The sequence below is a fragment of the Danio rerio genome, chromosome 15 (genome assembly GCF_052040795.2).
Source record: "Danio rerio strain M-AB ecotype USA chromosome 15, GRCz13ab, whole genome shotgun sequence".
Taxonomy (NCBI): Eukaryota; Metazoa; Chordata; class Actinopteri; order Cypriniformes; family Danionidae; genus Danio; species Danio rerio.
In genome coordinates this window covers 29,352,820-29,368,702 of record NC_141035.1, presented here as the reverse complement: position 1 = coordinate 29,368,702, position 15,883 = coordinate 29,352,820, and the positions used below count along the sequence as shown (strand labels likewise).

The window sequence follows — 15,883 nt, the reverse complement described above, 5'->3', positions numbered from 1 at the left end:
TTAGCTCAGTTTAGCTAACTTAACGTTACCATTTTAAGATCGCTTCATTCAATGTCGCCAGGCAAACAAATGCTAACCAAGTTATAGAGGTGCTCAAATCAATGTCGAGTGTTGTCAGCACAGACAGACGCGCTTTTACCTGGATTATTTGTTGGTCTTTCATTCATATTCTTCTGGGGGAAAATACTCTCTGCCGGACCGTTGTCTCGTGCTAAGTGTCCTCCAAAACTGTCTGCATACCTCTGGTTCCCTCCTAAACCAAAACCCGCTGCAACACCGGTTCCTATGTAAATAAATAAAAATATATGACGAGAACACTGACTAATGGCCATAAACAGTCTTATTTAAAGTAATAGTAGTGTTAATGTAATAAACTAAATGAAGGAAAAAACTCTTAATAGATGATATATTTCTCAAATGGGCAAAATAACTCCAAGCCAGAGAAAATAATATTAGCCAACTTTATACATTACTTTGTTCTATTCTCGTCCACAAAACATTCTGTAAAATGAAACACTGCCTCAGCTCACCAGAGTAAAGTTTGTTAAATCCAGCATGTTCGTCAGGCACGCTAATAAATTGTCCTCCAGAATTGCTCCAGGGTCCTCAGGCAAAATGTGGTGCAGAGTAGTCGAATTGCCGCAAGGTGGCGTCGAAGCAATTGTGGAAAATACAGTAGAATACACAAATTTTTACAAATACAGTACATCGCTGTATATGTTGTTCGACGTCACACTAAATTCCCATAATGCAACGGTAAATACAGTTATTTACTGTAAAAGGAATTTGCAGTATTATACTGGGTGAAATACAGTAAATAACTGTGTAGTTTACAGAAATGTCTAACAGTGCTGATTGCGAGTTGCAAGCTGTTTGAAATCACTTCTGAGCTGTTAGAGAATAAGTATACAAATATGGTCTTTTTTACAGTATATTAACTTGGTTATGTTAGTGATGTTACTGTGCAGTGTCAAAATATTTCATTATTTTTCAATAAAATGCAAAGGGCTAAAATATGTTTTGTATTTTTATATGCACTCTGTTATGATCCCAAGCAGTGTTGTCCTCGCAGGCTGCTGGAGAGCACTCCCTGTCATTCAACTGAACTACATATCCCATCATATATTGCACTCACACACTAGTTCAAAATTACTTCTTGATTACACACAGCTGAGGCTTATCATTGCTGATTATGTGGACTACAGTTATACACCACACATACTGATAACATTTACATTGTTTTGCTATCTGCCTTGACCTTTTTGCATGTTTCAATGACCACTCTTTTGGATTACTTTTATGCTTCAGTTTTCTCCTGTTTTTGCCTTGTCAGTCTGTCTAGTCTTAATTAAACTACATTTTAATCCACACCTCTGTTGCCTAAGCCAGTCATCGTTTATCAATTTTATCACGTTAACTAAATGGATGGCTAGCATGCATTAAGAAGGCTACAATCCAATATCAGTATTTAATAAGTATTATGATTTTCATGCTCTTTCTATAGTCTGAGGCTGCTTTAAAATGGCACAAATAGGTATTCTGTCAGCTACATATTAAAGCTTACTTCATTTAATGAAAATCCATAAAGTAATAATAACACATGCAAACATTTTCCTCAAATTCCCATCATGTCACCATTCTCAAAAAAAAAATATGTGTCTCAGCTGTATTTAGGTCATTTAGCCGCAGAGCTCAACAGTATTGAGAGAGGCTAATCAGTAAGCTTTTAAGATGGTGAAACTTTGCTACATTGACCCGGTCAGCAACACAGCTGCCGCAGCAGGAGCTCGTCCCCTACCGTTGCGCATCTCTGGCCTCACAGAGCTTCAGGTCCAAGCAGATAATGGACGTTTCAAGTCCCACGACTGAAGCTTCTTCAATGGAGCCTAGTACTAAGCTTTTCTGCTGCAGGTCCGTGAGACGCTGCATCCCTCTGGTTTACAGACAGGAGCTCTACCACATCTTGTGCATGACCGGACCTTTGGTATGGCCTCAATTTTCCTTCTTTCAGTTATAATGTTTGCAGATCAAATTAAATATAGTGATAAATTATGAATGTATTTTTCATTGTATTAGCATAAAAGAAACCTTTAAAAGTTTTACATTTACAGTTATCTCAGGAGGCAAAGAATAAATCTGCAAACCAGGAAAAAAAAAAAGCAAGGATATGACATTATTTCTTCCGTATGGCTCAGCGTGCTCATATACTTCTCATCTTCTGGTTTGTCATTCCAGGTTGCATCGCGCATTCTGAATTATCTCCTGCCATTTGTCATAACAATGTTTTGCGGCCGCCTGGGAAACAGTGTGCTGGCTGGTTATGGAATGGCCTCAGCTGTGAGTTGATGTTTTAGTCTGTTTATTTGTTCCTCTGGAGTGTCGCATAGTTTTTTTCCCTTTGTAGTAAAAGAGAAACATTGGTTTATGAAATGCAAATGTTGGCACAGCATTGTAACATTCAGCCTTCAGAGGTTTCGTAAGCCGTTTGGTTGTGAAGCCGGTGTGTTGAAGTAGTTCAGAGCGTGGCTGAGAAGTAGCTGATGCTTGTTATTCTGATTTACCAGACGATAAACATAACAACTGCAGCTACAGGTGGAGGTCTTGCACTGGCGGCTGACACGCTCATCTCTCAGGTATGAAAATATGAATGTGTATGCAGTGCTGTATACAGTAGCCAACATTGGATGTGGATCACAAATAGTTTTTCAAAATTGTCCTAAGACAAGAACAGGTGTCGCTCAATAGTTATAGGACAGCTTTGATGGAAGGTTTTTGATCCTCTTCAGATGTTGACTACTGTATAACAGTCCTAAGAGCTGCTATTCAAAATGTCATTTAATCATGAATCTTTAAAATTTATACATACAGACACTCTGATCCATATTAAATTGGGTAACTGTAATACAATTAAGTAACACTTTAATTGAAGGAATGTTCATAAGTCTGTCATGAAATATTAATAATCCTGACATTACATGTCATGAATATGAATGACATTTTATGCATGCTTATGACAAGTGTCATTAAGTGTCATTCACTTGGTTATGTCAATTTAAATGTAAAGGTAACTTTGCTTGAGATGACTTTGTAATGACAGCTTGACGTAAACAAATACATCAAAAACTGTCCTTGTCTTTGTCATGACAACTTGACCTCAACATAACTTGTCATAAACATGACTGTAATAAGGCCATTATAATTGTGAATGTTATTGTAGCATCATTAATATATTCTTAACCTCAACTACAGTAGTGCAAATTAAATAACACTTTATTTTGATGATCCATTTGAGCATTAGTAGACTGCATGCTTACCTAATGTTGATTCAACAGACATTTAACTGACTATAAGAAATTTTGCAACTGCAAGTACATGTCAATTTACACTAATCCTAACCCAATCCCAATGGTCGACTTTTAATCTAATGAGAATTAGTTGCAATGTAACTTAAATTCAACAAACGGACCATCAAAATAAAGTGTGACCTACAGTAAATGTAGTAAATTTTCACTGGGGCTCTTAAACCTCACTGGATTCTGAATTTGGATTCAGATGAGACATTTCAGGAATTCAGTATCAATTTTACTGGCTTGTGTTTGTGTCAGACCTTCGGTGGGAAGAACCTGCGTCGTGTTGGCATCATCTTACAGAGAAGCGTACTGATCCTTCTGCTCTTCTGTTTGCCATGTTGCGCTCTGCTTATCAACACACAACCCATCCTTCTGCTGCTCAGACAAGACCCAGAGGTGGCCAGGTGATTCATGCCAAAATAAACAGACAAATCAAATCAAATGCCATGTGTTCGGTACAGTATTTAATTACTGTTTATTAATGGTACATGTTAATTAAAATGTTACATGTTAATTAAAAAATTTACATATATTTCTATTTTATGTAAAAATTCTAAATAATTATTTTTAAACAAAATATTTTCCTATTATTAGGTTCTCTCTGACAATGTGCTTTCTTGGATAAAAAAAAAACTGTATTGTGTAATATTTAATTATTATGTCAGAACTACAATATAAAAACTTCAAAATGCAATCTCACAATTTTTACTTACAAATAAATACACAATTAAGTTAAATAAAGACACATTCCTGTGAAAATAATATAGGAATTGCAAGATACTAAAAAAAATGTTGTTGCAACTGTAAAAAGGAAGTGTTCATGCTGCCTTCAAATTTTACAGTTACTTCACTTAAATAGTAAAGTTGTCTTAACTCAGGTTAAAGTTGACAGGACTTGACAATACAAGTAATGGGCATGGTCTATGTTTAGTAAACTTTACATATATAAGTTGTTGTAAGTACGAATGATGTTGATAGTACTTTATAATTCAAGTACAATGGACATGGTTTAAGTCTAGTGAATTAAAAAATTTAAAATATTCCCAAATGCACAAAACAAAAACGCCTAAAAACGATTAGGTACACACTTGGTTTTTGTTAAATATTTGGCATAAAATGCACATTCAAAACATCCCAAACCCATCCCAATTAAGTTCAGCCAAGTAATATATAAGTTATGTCAACACATTCAATCCAGGTGAGTTAACATAACTAAAAACATTAAGTTGTCAAAACTAATTGGCCCAAAAATTGTTTACAGTGTATGTGAACTCAGAACTATTCAGAAATTCAGAATTTAGAATTGCAAGAAAAAGTCATAATCGTGAAAAATTTTGTAAACTGTAAAGTAAATTAAATTGCCAAAAATAAATGCACAAAAGTCAGAAATGTGGAATATAAACTTACAATTCCAAAATTATAATTTGGTGATTATACCTTTTGATTCTTAAAAAAATAACCCAATTTATTTAAAAGAAAAGCCAACGATCCAAATGATACCAAACGATCAACTAGAAGTCAAGTTGTTACTAACACTTGGATAGGAAACGAGACTTTTGTCAAGTAGGGTATGTGTGATGAGATGTATAAGAGATTCTCTTTTCTTCTTTTAACTCAAACAAAATGCATTGATTTTATGCTGAAAAAGAGGAGATAGAGAATATCTCTATTTAGAATATATATAAAGAAAAGGTATTTTGTTTTAAAGGTGTTTAGATACCATTAAAAATAACCAGACAAAAATCTCTTATTAAAACAGTGGCTAAAGGTCATGACTGACCATTAAAATGCTGCAGTTTCAAACTTTGCAAGTGAGTCATAGCCTGTCAGCTCTTATAAACAACTGATAAAAAGCTTATGCTGAATGTTGTTTACTCTTTTACTATGAATAAATCATTTGGACTAGAACAAAAAAGAGCAATCTTTATTCATGCCAGTGTAAAGTTATAGACCTCAAGGTTTTGAGAAAACAAGAAAGCGTCTGTCATCCATATCTCTAGCAAACATACTTTGCAACTTCCCTTCCTAAATAAATGTTGACGATGTTGTTAAATGAGCCATTTTAATGTGCACAGACACACGTTCTAATACTCAATTTAGATGCAAGCCAAGATGGAAATGACACAGCGCACCAGATTTATTCTGCAGCATGATAAGTCGCAGCTTTCCTTTTAAAATCATTCATGCTGCCTTGTCCTCTCTATATCACAGTAACAAATGTGCTCCCTTTCAGAATAGCTCAACTCTATGTGGTCTGTTACCTGCCAGCAGTCCCAGTGAGTCATAAAATATAACATCATATTCCTCCTGCCAGTGCAGACGCATAATTTGCATTGCATAGCTTGAATTATGATACATGTATATATATATGCACCCTACAGTCAAGCAATAGTTTTCCTCTTTCTCTTCACACAGGCAATGTTTTTGCATCAGCTGCAAGTAGCCTATCTCCAAAACCAGGTATGCAATCTTTTTTTTTTCCAGATAAGTGCAGATAAGCACCTTAGCAGAGCTCTTCAAAATCACTGTTGCATGCAGGATCTCGAGACCCGCAGAGCAGTATACTTATCACAGGCAGTCTCCAACTGTTACATTATGATCTGTACTGGCCGAGAACATCTTTCTATATGATAAAGTGTGGTTTATTTGAAAGTGTAGCCTCATGTATGTGTCATTCTATGTAATGTGTGACTACAGTTCGAAGGATACATTAACATGGGGCTGTTTTGGGCCTGCAGGGCGTGATTCTGCCTCAGATGTATGCAGGCATCGCAGCCAACGTTGCTAATGTGCTGACAAATTACATCCTCCTTCACTGGTTGGAGCTTGGGGTATAGTAAGTCTGTAATCCATGTCACTATACTCATTTACACATTTTAGAGTTGTATTAGTTATTTGGGAAGCGGTTAGTTGGGCAAATTGTACACCAAATCTTATTTACCTACAAATCATTACTTGAGTGATGGTGGTGCTTCAGCTTTAAGTGTCTTATGACAATTCGATGATTAGTTGTACCATGCATGGTAAAATAAAAAGGTCCATATTTGTAAAACTGCCTTTCGTGGCCGATGCCTGTACTGTCGACATGGGAAATATGAAATCCTATTTACTGTTATCTCTTCAGTTATGCTACAAGTTCTATTAGATTGACTTTTCACCCAGCCTGTGCAGTAATTGTTTTCCTGGCATTTGTTTTTCAGTGGATCTGCTGCTGCCAATACCATATCTCAGATCTATATTTGTGCTTTCCTCTATTTATATATTCGCTGGAAGAAGCTCCATGTTGAAACATGGGGAGGTGAGTTCCCCAGCTTAAACTAACCAATAAACCACACTAGCTTCCTTTAACGCTCCATAAAATACAACTGTTGCACGCTGCATAAAATTCAGCTGAAGTGTCTCATCTTTAGCTGTGATTTCTTTCTCTGCCCACCACAGGCTGGTCATGCGACTCATTGCAGGAGTGGGATGGATACATGAAACTGGCCATCCCCAGTACCATGATGCTGTGCTTCGAGTGGTGGATTTATGAGGTTGGAGGGTTCCTAGCAGGTGCTTTCAAAAGAGCTTAAGCCAAAAAGAAACACTGACAGTAGTATATAATTCAATTAGACATTTTAGTATACTTAGTCTTGAAGATTGTTCTCCAATTAAAAATGTTTGTTTGGATGCAGTGCTTAAAAATGTTTCAGGCTATTAACTATAGCCTCAGATGATTTGTCATGCATGATTGCACCAGGAAAATAGAAAAGTAAATGTAATGTTATAATACTGTCAGACGTATTCCCTTATGTCCGTCTCATTCAGGCATGCTGGGAGAGTTGGATCTGGCAGCTCAACACGCAGTCATTATGCTGGCTTTTATCAACTACATGGTAATTTAGACCCCAGTATTTCACCAATTATAAAGTTCCTGAAGCAAACATAACAGATGCTTCAGTTTTCCCCACAATTTCCATTTTCAGAAATGATTTAATTGAAACAGAGCCAAATAAACAAGTACTGTATATGAAAATACGACAATTAGAAAACAGCTAGGGTTACACATCAAGTGGAGATTAAAATTAGTGAACAATTATTGATAACTTTGAATATTTTTTACCAGAAATAATGTAGCATTCATTCTTTTTTTCATTTTTGAGTTTAGTCATGGCTGCAAAACATGTTAGTAGTATATTGTTTTACAAACAACCAATGAACATAAATGTATAACTTTATTTTGTGGAAAACACAGTGACTGTAGAATGAAGAAAAGTGACTGCAAAATTAAAACTTCAGTAGCAGCAGTCAAAATTAGTATTAAAGCAAGACCAGTTTGACAATGGATGTTTATTTATTATTTATATCATTAATGTATAGGGCAACATGGTGGCTCAGTGGTTAGCACTGCAAGAAGGTCGCTGGTTCAAGTCCAGGCTGGGTCAGTTAGCATTTCTGTGTGGAGTTTGCATGTTCTCCCTGTGTTTGTGTGGGTTTCCTCTGGGTGCTTTGGTTGGTGTGTATGAGTGTGTATGGGTGTTTCCTAGTACTAGGTTGCAGCTGGAAGGCCATGCACTCTGTTAAACATAGGCTGCACAAATTGGCAGTTCATTCCGCTGTGGCAACCTCTGATGAATAAAGGGACTAAGCCGAAGGAAAATGAATGAAAGAATGTTTTCCATTGGACCAAGGTCATTTATATTAATCTTTTATGACTTGACTTGTGAAAGTGAACTTTTGTGAAAGTCAGGGAATATGTCGTTAGATAAAGACAACAAGATGAATGAAATATCACGTTTAATAAATATAGTGAGATTAGATCCAGCGGGAGATGCTTGATGAGAAGTCCGACTAGCAGAGCTCTCATCTGGGTAGATGGGCTCCAGCGATTGCCAAAGTGTGTGTGTGTGTGGTCACGTGATGTGCGTTTTCAGCGTTTTGGTGTGGACGGAGAGCAGTTCAGAAACGCTGGGTAAAACGCGAGTGTGGACGCGGATCGTTTTCATTCTAAAACGCCGTTTTAAAACTAATACGCACTAGTGTAAACGGGGCCTCAGTCCACACAGCATGCTCCTCAGTAAAGGTTAATCTGACCTTTTGGTTCTATCCGCTGATGAGAGGTTTGGTCACTGTGGGCTTTGAGTACCAATTTCCTAAACATTGAGATCCTTACTCCGTTCAGAGCTACAGTACATCCAGAAAGTATTCATAGCACTTTACTTTTTCCACATTTTTTAAAGTTACAACCTTATTCCAAAACGAATTAAATTCATTTCCTCAACATTCTATACACAATACCCCATAATGACAATGTGAAAAATTTTGAATTGTTGCAAATTTATTAAAAACACAAAACCAGAAAAATCACATGTAGATAATATTCACGTTCTTTGCTCAATACTTTATTGATGCACGTTTGGCAGCAATTACAGCCTCAAGTCTTTTTGAATATGATGCCACAAGCTTGGCACAAGTGTCTTTGGTAATTTTTGCCCATTCCTCTTTGCATTACCTCTCAAGCTCTATCAGGCTGGATGGGAAGCGATGATGTGCAGCTATTTTTTAGATGTCTCCAGAGATGTTCACTAGGATTTAGGTCTGCGTTCTGGCTGGGCCAGTCAAGGACATTCACCAAGTTGTTGTGAAGCCACTCTCAGTCTGAGGTCAACAGCCCTCTGAAGCAGGTTTTCATTCAGGATGTCACTGTACATTGCTGCATTCATCTTTCCTTCTATCCTGACTAGTCTTCCAGTTCCTGCTGCTGAAAAACATCCCCACAGCATAATACTGCCACCACTATGCTTTACTGTAGGGATGGTATTAGCCTGGTAATGAGCAGTGCTTGGTTTTCTCCAAATGTAACGCCTTTCATTCATTCCAAAGAGTTCAATTTTAGTCTCATCGGACCAGGGAATTTTGTTTCTTATGGTCTGAAAGTCCTTCAGATGCCTTTTGGCAAATTTCAGGCGGGGAGTGTTTTCCGTCTGGCCACTCTACCATACAGGCCTATATGGTGGATTGCTGAAGAACGCTGGAGCTCAGACAGAGTTACCATCAGGTTATTGATCACCTCCCTGACTTCTCCCCTATCACTCAGCTTAGATAGACGGCACTAGGAAGAGTCCTGGTGGTTCCAAAAATCTTCCACTTATGGATGATGGAGGCCACTGTGCTCATTGGAACTTTCAGAGCAGCCGAAATTTTTCTGTAACCTTCCCCAGCCTTATGCCTTGAGATAATCCTGTCTCGGAGGTCTACAGACAGTTCTTTTGTCTTCATGCTCGGTTTGTGCTTTGACATCCACTGTCAACCCTGAGACCTCATATAAGCCCCTTTCACACATACAGACCTTTCCGGAAAATTACCGGCAATTTTCCGGAAAGGTTGTATGTGTGAACAGGCCCTTTTTGAAAATACCGGTAAATTCGTTCTGGCTATTTTCCGGAAAGAGAAGTTGTAACATTACCGGCAATTTGCCGGAATGCTGCGCTGTGTGAATGCAGAAGGAAGATTTCCGGAATAAGCTCGTGCACGTCTAGAACGTGCTGACGTAAGACTTCTGCTTTAGCCAATCACAACAGTCAGACGCATTTACGTCCGCGCGGTTTGTGAGAATAAAAGCCTTTGAATATTTTTCCAGACACATTTAGCTGCTAGAAGTTAGTCAGATCACGTTTATATGTTCTTCTTAATGTGCAACTGTGCAAATAATCATCGATAAGATGCTTATGATAAGCCGTTGTTTGTTTACCTTCAAGCTTTGCGTGTGCCCATGAAACAGCCTGTGAGCGTCAGCACACGCACATATTATGAACATCTCGACATGCGAATATGATCCAGTGAAAGTTGTTTACAATATTGATCATCAAAAGAGTTTGTAATTTAGTCAAATGTTTACAAACACAAGCGCAGCCGTTTAAAGCTCATTTGTGGTGAATGATGTCAGAATTTACCGGTATTTTGGAATGGATGTGTGAATGCTCTTTTCCGGAAAATTTCCGTAACGTCCTGGCCTGTGTGAACAGCGCTTTTTTGAATATACCGGTAAAGTCGTTCCGGAAATTTTCCATATATTTACCGGTATCACTGTGTGAAAGGGGCTATAGACAGGTGTATGCCTTTTCAAATCATATCCAATCAACTGAATTCAAATCTCAAGAATGATCAGTGCAAACAGAATGTACCTGAGCTCAATTTAGAGCTTCACAGCAAAGGCTGTGAATACTTGCGTACCTTATGTTCAGGTTTTTTTATATTTAATAAATTTTTTCACATTGTTATTATGGGGTTTTGCGTGTGGAAATTTGAGCAAATAATTGAATTTAATTTGTTCTGGAATAAGGCTGTAGCATTAAAAAAAAAAAAGTGAAGTGCTATGAATACTTTCCGGATACACTTTAAATTGATAAACCTTTACGGCGGACACAACATGTCGTTAAAACGGCTAGTTTATTTAGCAAGAATGTATTTCCATTTTCCATTTACTCAAGAATCCCAACAAAATACCTCAGTCTTTCAGCACAAACAACAAACATAAAAAACACATCTTTCATGATCTAACACTTTGAACAGCAGTGCTCTTTCATACCATGTTTTTTTTTTTTTTTTTCTGGGATGCCAGTTTCCATTAGGGATTCAAGGAGCGGCTTGTGTCCGTGTGGGTAATGCTCTCGGAGCTGGAGACACGGCCGGAGCGATCCGCACCAGCAAGGTTTCCCTCACCTGCACAGGTTTACAAACACTTCTATTCCTTTGAGGCGCATTCATCTTTCATTGTCTGCTTGTGTCTGACATGTCTTTCTTCTTTCACTTTATCATCTGGATGCAGCTGCCTTGGCTGTTTTGCAAGGTCTTGTGCTCGTATCAACAAAAACTGTCATTGGTTTCTTATTTACATCAGACAGGTATTTCTCTTTTTTATTGTTTATCATGTCATACTTGCAGTAGAGAATGTTTTTTAAGTAATGAACAGATGATGACTGGGTCTTATTTTACAGACATATTGTGGCTCTTGTCTCCAAACTCTTGAATGTCTACTGTGTGCTGCAGTTCTTTGATGGTCTTGTTGTGAGTAATCTCCATTGTGATTACTTTTTTTCTGAAAAAATTCACTGCAAAAAAACTTACTTGTAAAAAAAATTAATAAATAAAAAGCAGTGTTCAGCTTATATCTCTTTTTAACCCTTTCCTTCACAAGCTATATAATTGATATAGAAGAAATAAACTTAGACGGGTCACTTTAGAGCCATGTAGTGCATCAAAGAGTTAAGCATATGCAGTACTGTATGTAGCCTGAAGATGGATATGATAGATGAAGACCACTAAAATGTCATTCAAGTTGACAATTGTTTATAAAGAAAAAATCTTGCCAGGCATGTTTAGAACAAGAACCATTTGATGGCACATTAAAACATACTTAATGGAATAGTGGCATATAAGATGCATCAAACATCTTTATGTGCAATAAATTACTCAATCATTCATCAATCATTTAGCAATGAAACATCAAAATATATACAGCCAGGGAAATAAGTATTGAAACATATTTCTAAAGGTGTCATTGACTTGAAATTTTCACCAGATGTTGATAACAACCAAAGAGTTACATATACTGTATGAAAAGAAAACAAATCTAATGAGTTTACAAGTAAAGTTATGCATAATAAAATAAAATGACACAGTGAAAAAAGTATTGAACACATGAAGAAAAGGAGGTGTAAAAAGGCAGTGAAAGCCCAGCCAGCAGCTGAAATCTCTCAGAAGTTATTCAGCCACCCTCTGCTCTTCGTCGCTGTAAATTAATATTAGCTGCTTCAGTTTACATTAGCAGGAGGATGAAAATGAAGCCTAGGTGGACAGACACATGTGAGCAATGCACTTAAAAATGACATTTTTATTAAAATGACATTTTATTATTGAAAGAAAAACATTTTATAGCTTTTGCACATTGTTTCTCCTTGGGCAAGTGGATCTATACTCATGTGATAATGTCATTGTGTAGCTCAAAGGAAAAACAATAAAAAAATTTATAGTGATAAACCATCTGTAATGCATAAATATGAATGTCTTCTGTTTTTTCTGTCTTCAGTGTGTCAGCATGGGTATTTTGTTGGGCTCGGGGCAGCAGAAGATCGCAGCTGTTGCCAATTTCTTTGGGTATTACTGCATTGGACTTCCACTTGGCACTTCTCTCATGTTTGCTGCAAAATTAGACGTTGTTGGTTTGTGTTCCTTCCTCTTATTTACAATTCAAATACATTGTCACATATTGTACTCATTGCTATTCTGTGACCTAGTCACCTTCTCCGGTCACTTGCTTTATAAATCAAATTTTCATTGGGTTGAAGCACGTAGAGAACATCAGTGAACGCAGTGCTGGTCCCTGCAGAATTGCATTAATGCATCTCGAGTGCAGAGAACGGCATTCATTAAAACATTCTGTAATGAGGGAACAGCTGTCCTTCAGCAATGACTTCTCTTGCTTTCACAGGCTTTTGGCTTGGACTTCTCATTTGTGTTTGTGTGCAGTCCAGTTTTTTCATTGGAGTCATTTTTAAGTTCAACTGGGAGAGAGTGACCAAAGAGGTAGGCTCGTTATAGTCCTCTTTTTATTTTGATTATTTTTTTTTTTGTTTTTAATTTCTTGCTTTACCTTGGTTTGTGTTTCTATTCAGATTTAGCAGACTCCATTCAAATGTTTCAAATGACTCCATTCATTGTGCAATTCTGAGTGTGCTTCACACAGGTGAGTGGGCTAGACAAACCACCTGTAGGAAACACACTCTTTCCTCTCCTTTCCTTTGTGTATGCAACAGACACATTCTTTTGAACACTCTATTACAAGTGCTCAATACAAAAATGAACAAAAAAATAGAAGAGATCAGAAAAGAATAGAAAACAACCCAGGCTCATTCTGAAAATGTACGGCTATATACATTTCTGAAGCTAAACACATCCCAGCAGCAACATTTTTTTATTTTTATTTTTTGCAGTTATTGTTTTGGCGAATATATCAGAGGCCGCTGTGTACGCTTTTTCAGATATCAAATTTCTCTACCTAGTGCCATTTGTGCCTACTGTTCTCATGTAAATCCACCAGAGGCCGCTGTTGACTCACTGAATGACTGACTGACTGATCAACTGACTGACTGACCCACCTTCCACCTTCCCTAAACCCAACTAAACCCAACCAATAGTGTTTTCAAAAGCACTGATTGACCCTCCAACCCACTTCCCTAAACCCAACTGACAGATTTAAAAAAAAAAAAAAAAAAAAGCTTTCCAGAAAGAGAAAAGTCATCTGATTTTTACCACGTTTTCTGATTTTACCACATTCTGTTTCTGTAATTTACTTGTTTATTTTATTTTTTGGCGTCGGTTTTTATCTTACCTGATTTCTGAAACTATTCTTCGCCGGACTCAAATGGTCATGGTCAGCTCCTGTCAAGGTCTTAAGTCCACCAAAGTACATGGCAAACTAACTGGACAAACTGGGAACATCGGGTAAATCGTCCATATCGAGCTAAGCAGTCAGCTGGTAAGCGCGAAAAGGAACAGCGTCATACCACCCCCTAGCATTTTGTTTTAAAAATGAAATGCAGCCATTTAGCTCTGGCTACATAATTTGCGAACTCCAGCTACGTTTTCAGAATGAACCCATGTTGATAAAAACGTGTAGATCACCTTTAAAAGAAAAAAAAATGTATATATACATATAAATTTTTTATATATATATATTATATATATATTTTATATATTTATATATATATATTTATATATACATTATGAATATATATATATATATATATATATATATATATATATATATATATATATATATATATATATATATATATATATATATATATATATATATAAAGCCTGAATTATTAGCCCTCAATATATTTTTTATTTTATTTATTTCAAGTAAATAACATTTTACTAGATATTTTTTGAGACACTTCTATACAGCTTAAAGTGACATTTAATGGCTTAACTGGGTTAATTAGGGTAACTAGGCAAGTTAGGGTAATTAGACAAGTTATTGTATGAGGATGGTTTGTTCTTTAGACTATTGAAAAAATATAGCTTAAAAGGGCTAAGAATTTTGATATTTATTTATAATATTTTTTTTTTGGCAACACTTTATTTTGATGGTCCCTATTGCATATTTTGTTGACTAACAGTTTACTTTTCATTTGACTAATAATTACTTCTCATTTGAGTATTATTAGACTGTCTGCTTAACATCTGTTGATTCTGCTCCTTCGTCATTTAACTGACTATAAGAAACGTTGCAAGTACATGTAATTTACACTAACCCTAACTCCAACCTAAGAGTCTACTTATAATCTATTGAGAATTAGTTGGCATGTAGATGCAATGTACAGTAAATTCAACAAAATGCATTAGGCAATTAGGCAAGTTGCTATATAGTTACATAGCTATATAGTTGGTTTTCTTCTGAATAATATACTGTATTATTTCATATGATAACTTTTCAGGCAGTGGAGCGTGCTGGAAGGACTAAAATCTCTGCAATGACAGCTCCTGATAGTATCACAGCGAGACACAGAGAGGTATTTCTATTGACTCTTACTTTATCTTAACACGAAACATCTCAGAAATCCTAATGTGTTTTGTCTGCCGTCAGAATGGGGATGAGTACATAACTGTCAGCGCAGCCGATCCGAACGTGGAGCCAAACGCGACTGGCGTCGAGGAAAAGCCTCCAGTTCTGCTGTCCACCTCTCAGCTGGTCCTCAGAAGGGGTTTGACCACACTTGCCGCTCTCCTCATCCTCGCTGGAGGGATAACCGTTCATCTCATTGTGCCCTTACCTCAGATGTTTTACGGTGCTGCTGCAAATTTTACTTTAAACTCCAACTTTACCACACCTTCATCCTTTATTCATTCCACTTCTGCGTCATTATAAGCCTAGAGCTGTAGCTGATCATACTGTAGACTCTACTGCCCTACACTCAAGCTGGCCCTCTTGGTAACCCAGCTACTGTCAAAAACATGTAAATAATAATGCAAATCAACTTGATTTCAAAACCTTGATGCCCATTTGACCATCAAAATATCTGAAACACATTTGAAATTTATTCATTATAAATGACAACCTTACACAGGATGCTGTGTCCCTATAATGCATGGAAACTGCCTTGATTATTTAAAACGTTTTTTGATATCATTTTGACATCAAGTTGCTCATTTGGGAAATTAACATGAGACTAATGGTAGTTAATATTATATATACTTCAAATACTATAGTGTTCTTGAACCATACTATAGTAAGGTGTACTATATTATATTATAGTATTTACAACACCTTGCTAGGGTGGCATGGTGGCTCAGTTGTTTAACACTGTCGCCTCATAGCAAGAAGGTCGATGGCTCGAGTCATGGTGGGGCCAGTTGGTGTGGAGTTTGCAATCTATTCTCCCCATGTTGGTGTGAGTTTTCTCCGGGTGCTCCGGTTTCCCCCACAGTACAAAGGCATTCATAGATTTTTGAATAAACTAATTGAATAAAAAATTGCGTCAAAACCA

General features: G+C 36.8%; 1 protein-coding gene and 1 long non-coding RNA gene across 4 annotated transcripts in view; one reads left to right on the top strand and one right to left on the bottom strand.

Annotated features, from left to right (window-relative positions):
• LOC147833689 (uncharacterized) overlaps window positions 1-2,147 on the bottom strand; it is a 22,116-nt gene extending 19,969 nt beyond the window's left edge. The window contains exon 1 of the long non-coding RNA XR_015509549.1: window positions 853-2,147. This is a non-coding gene — a long non-coding RNA (uncharacterized LOC147833689). The remainder of the gene's footprint in view (window positions 1-852) is intronic.
• Window positions 1,407-15,883, top strand: slc47a5 (solute carrier family 47 member 5). Of its 3 annotated transcripts, XR_015509523.1 has the most exons (18): window positions 1,636-1,984; window positions 2,236-2,337; window positions 2,565-2,633; window positions 3,606-3,754; window positions 5,584-5,626; window positions 5,766-5,810; window positions 6,089-6,186; window positions 6,551-6,648; window positions 6,789-6,902; window positions 7,158-7,225; window positions 10,951-11,059; window positions 11,158-11,233; window positions 11,327-11,396; window positions 12,418-12,550; window positions 12,820-12,914; window positions 13,004-13,074; window positions 14,834-14,908; window positions 14,983-15,883. XR_015509523.1 is itself a non-coding variant. In XM_087284231.1 (17 exons), the coding sequence occupies exons 9-17, from the start codon at window positions 6,827-6,829 to the stop codon at window positions 15,262-15,264; spliced, it is 984 nt and encodes a 327-aa protein (XP_087140357.1). In that variant the 5' UTR covers window positions 1,407-1,984; window positions 2,236-2,337; window positions 2,565-2,633; window positions 3,606-3,754; window positions 5,584-5,626; window positions 5,766-5,810; window positions 6,089-6,181; window positions 6,551-6,648; window positions 6,789-6,826; the 3' UTR covers window positions 15,265-15,883. The 3 variants fall into 3 exon arrangements, 2 of the variants coding, with proteins under 2 accessions (XP_087140357.1, XP_087140356.1); XM_087284231.1 differs by lacking the exon at window positions 13,004-13,074 and having other exon boundaries at window positions 1,407-1,984; window positions 6,089-6,181; XM_087284230.1 differs by lacking the exon at window positions 13,004-13,074.

Coding starts and splice junctions, on each gene's coding strand:
- slc47a5 (XM_087284230.1), top strand. CDS start 1,844: ATGGACGTTTCAAGTCCCACGACTGAAGCTTCTTCAATGGAGCCTAGT. Junction 11,397..12,417: donor AGTTCTTTGATGGTCTTGTT/GTGAGTAATCTC, acceptor TTCTGTCTTCAG/TGTGTCAGCATGGGTATTTT. Junction 12,915..14,833: donor GGGAGAGAGTGACCAAAGAG/GTAGGCTCGTTA, acceptor ATAACTTTTCAG/GCAGTGGAGCGTGCTGGAAG.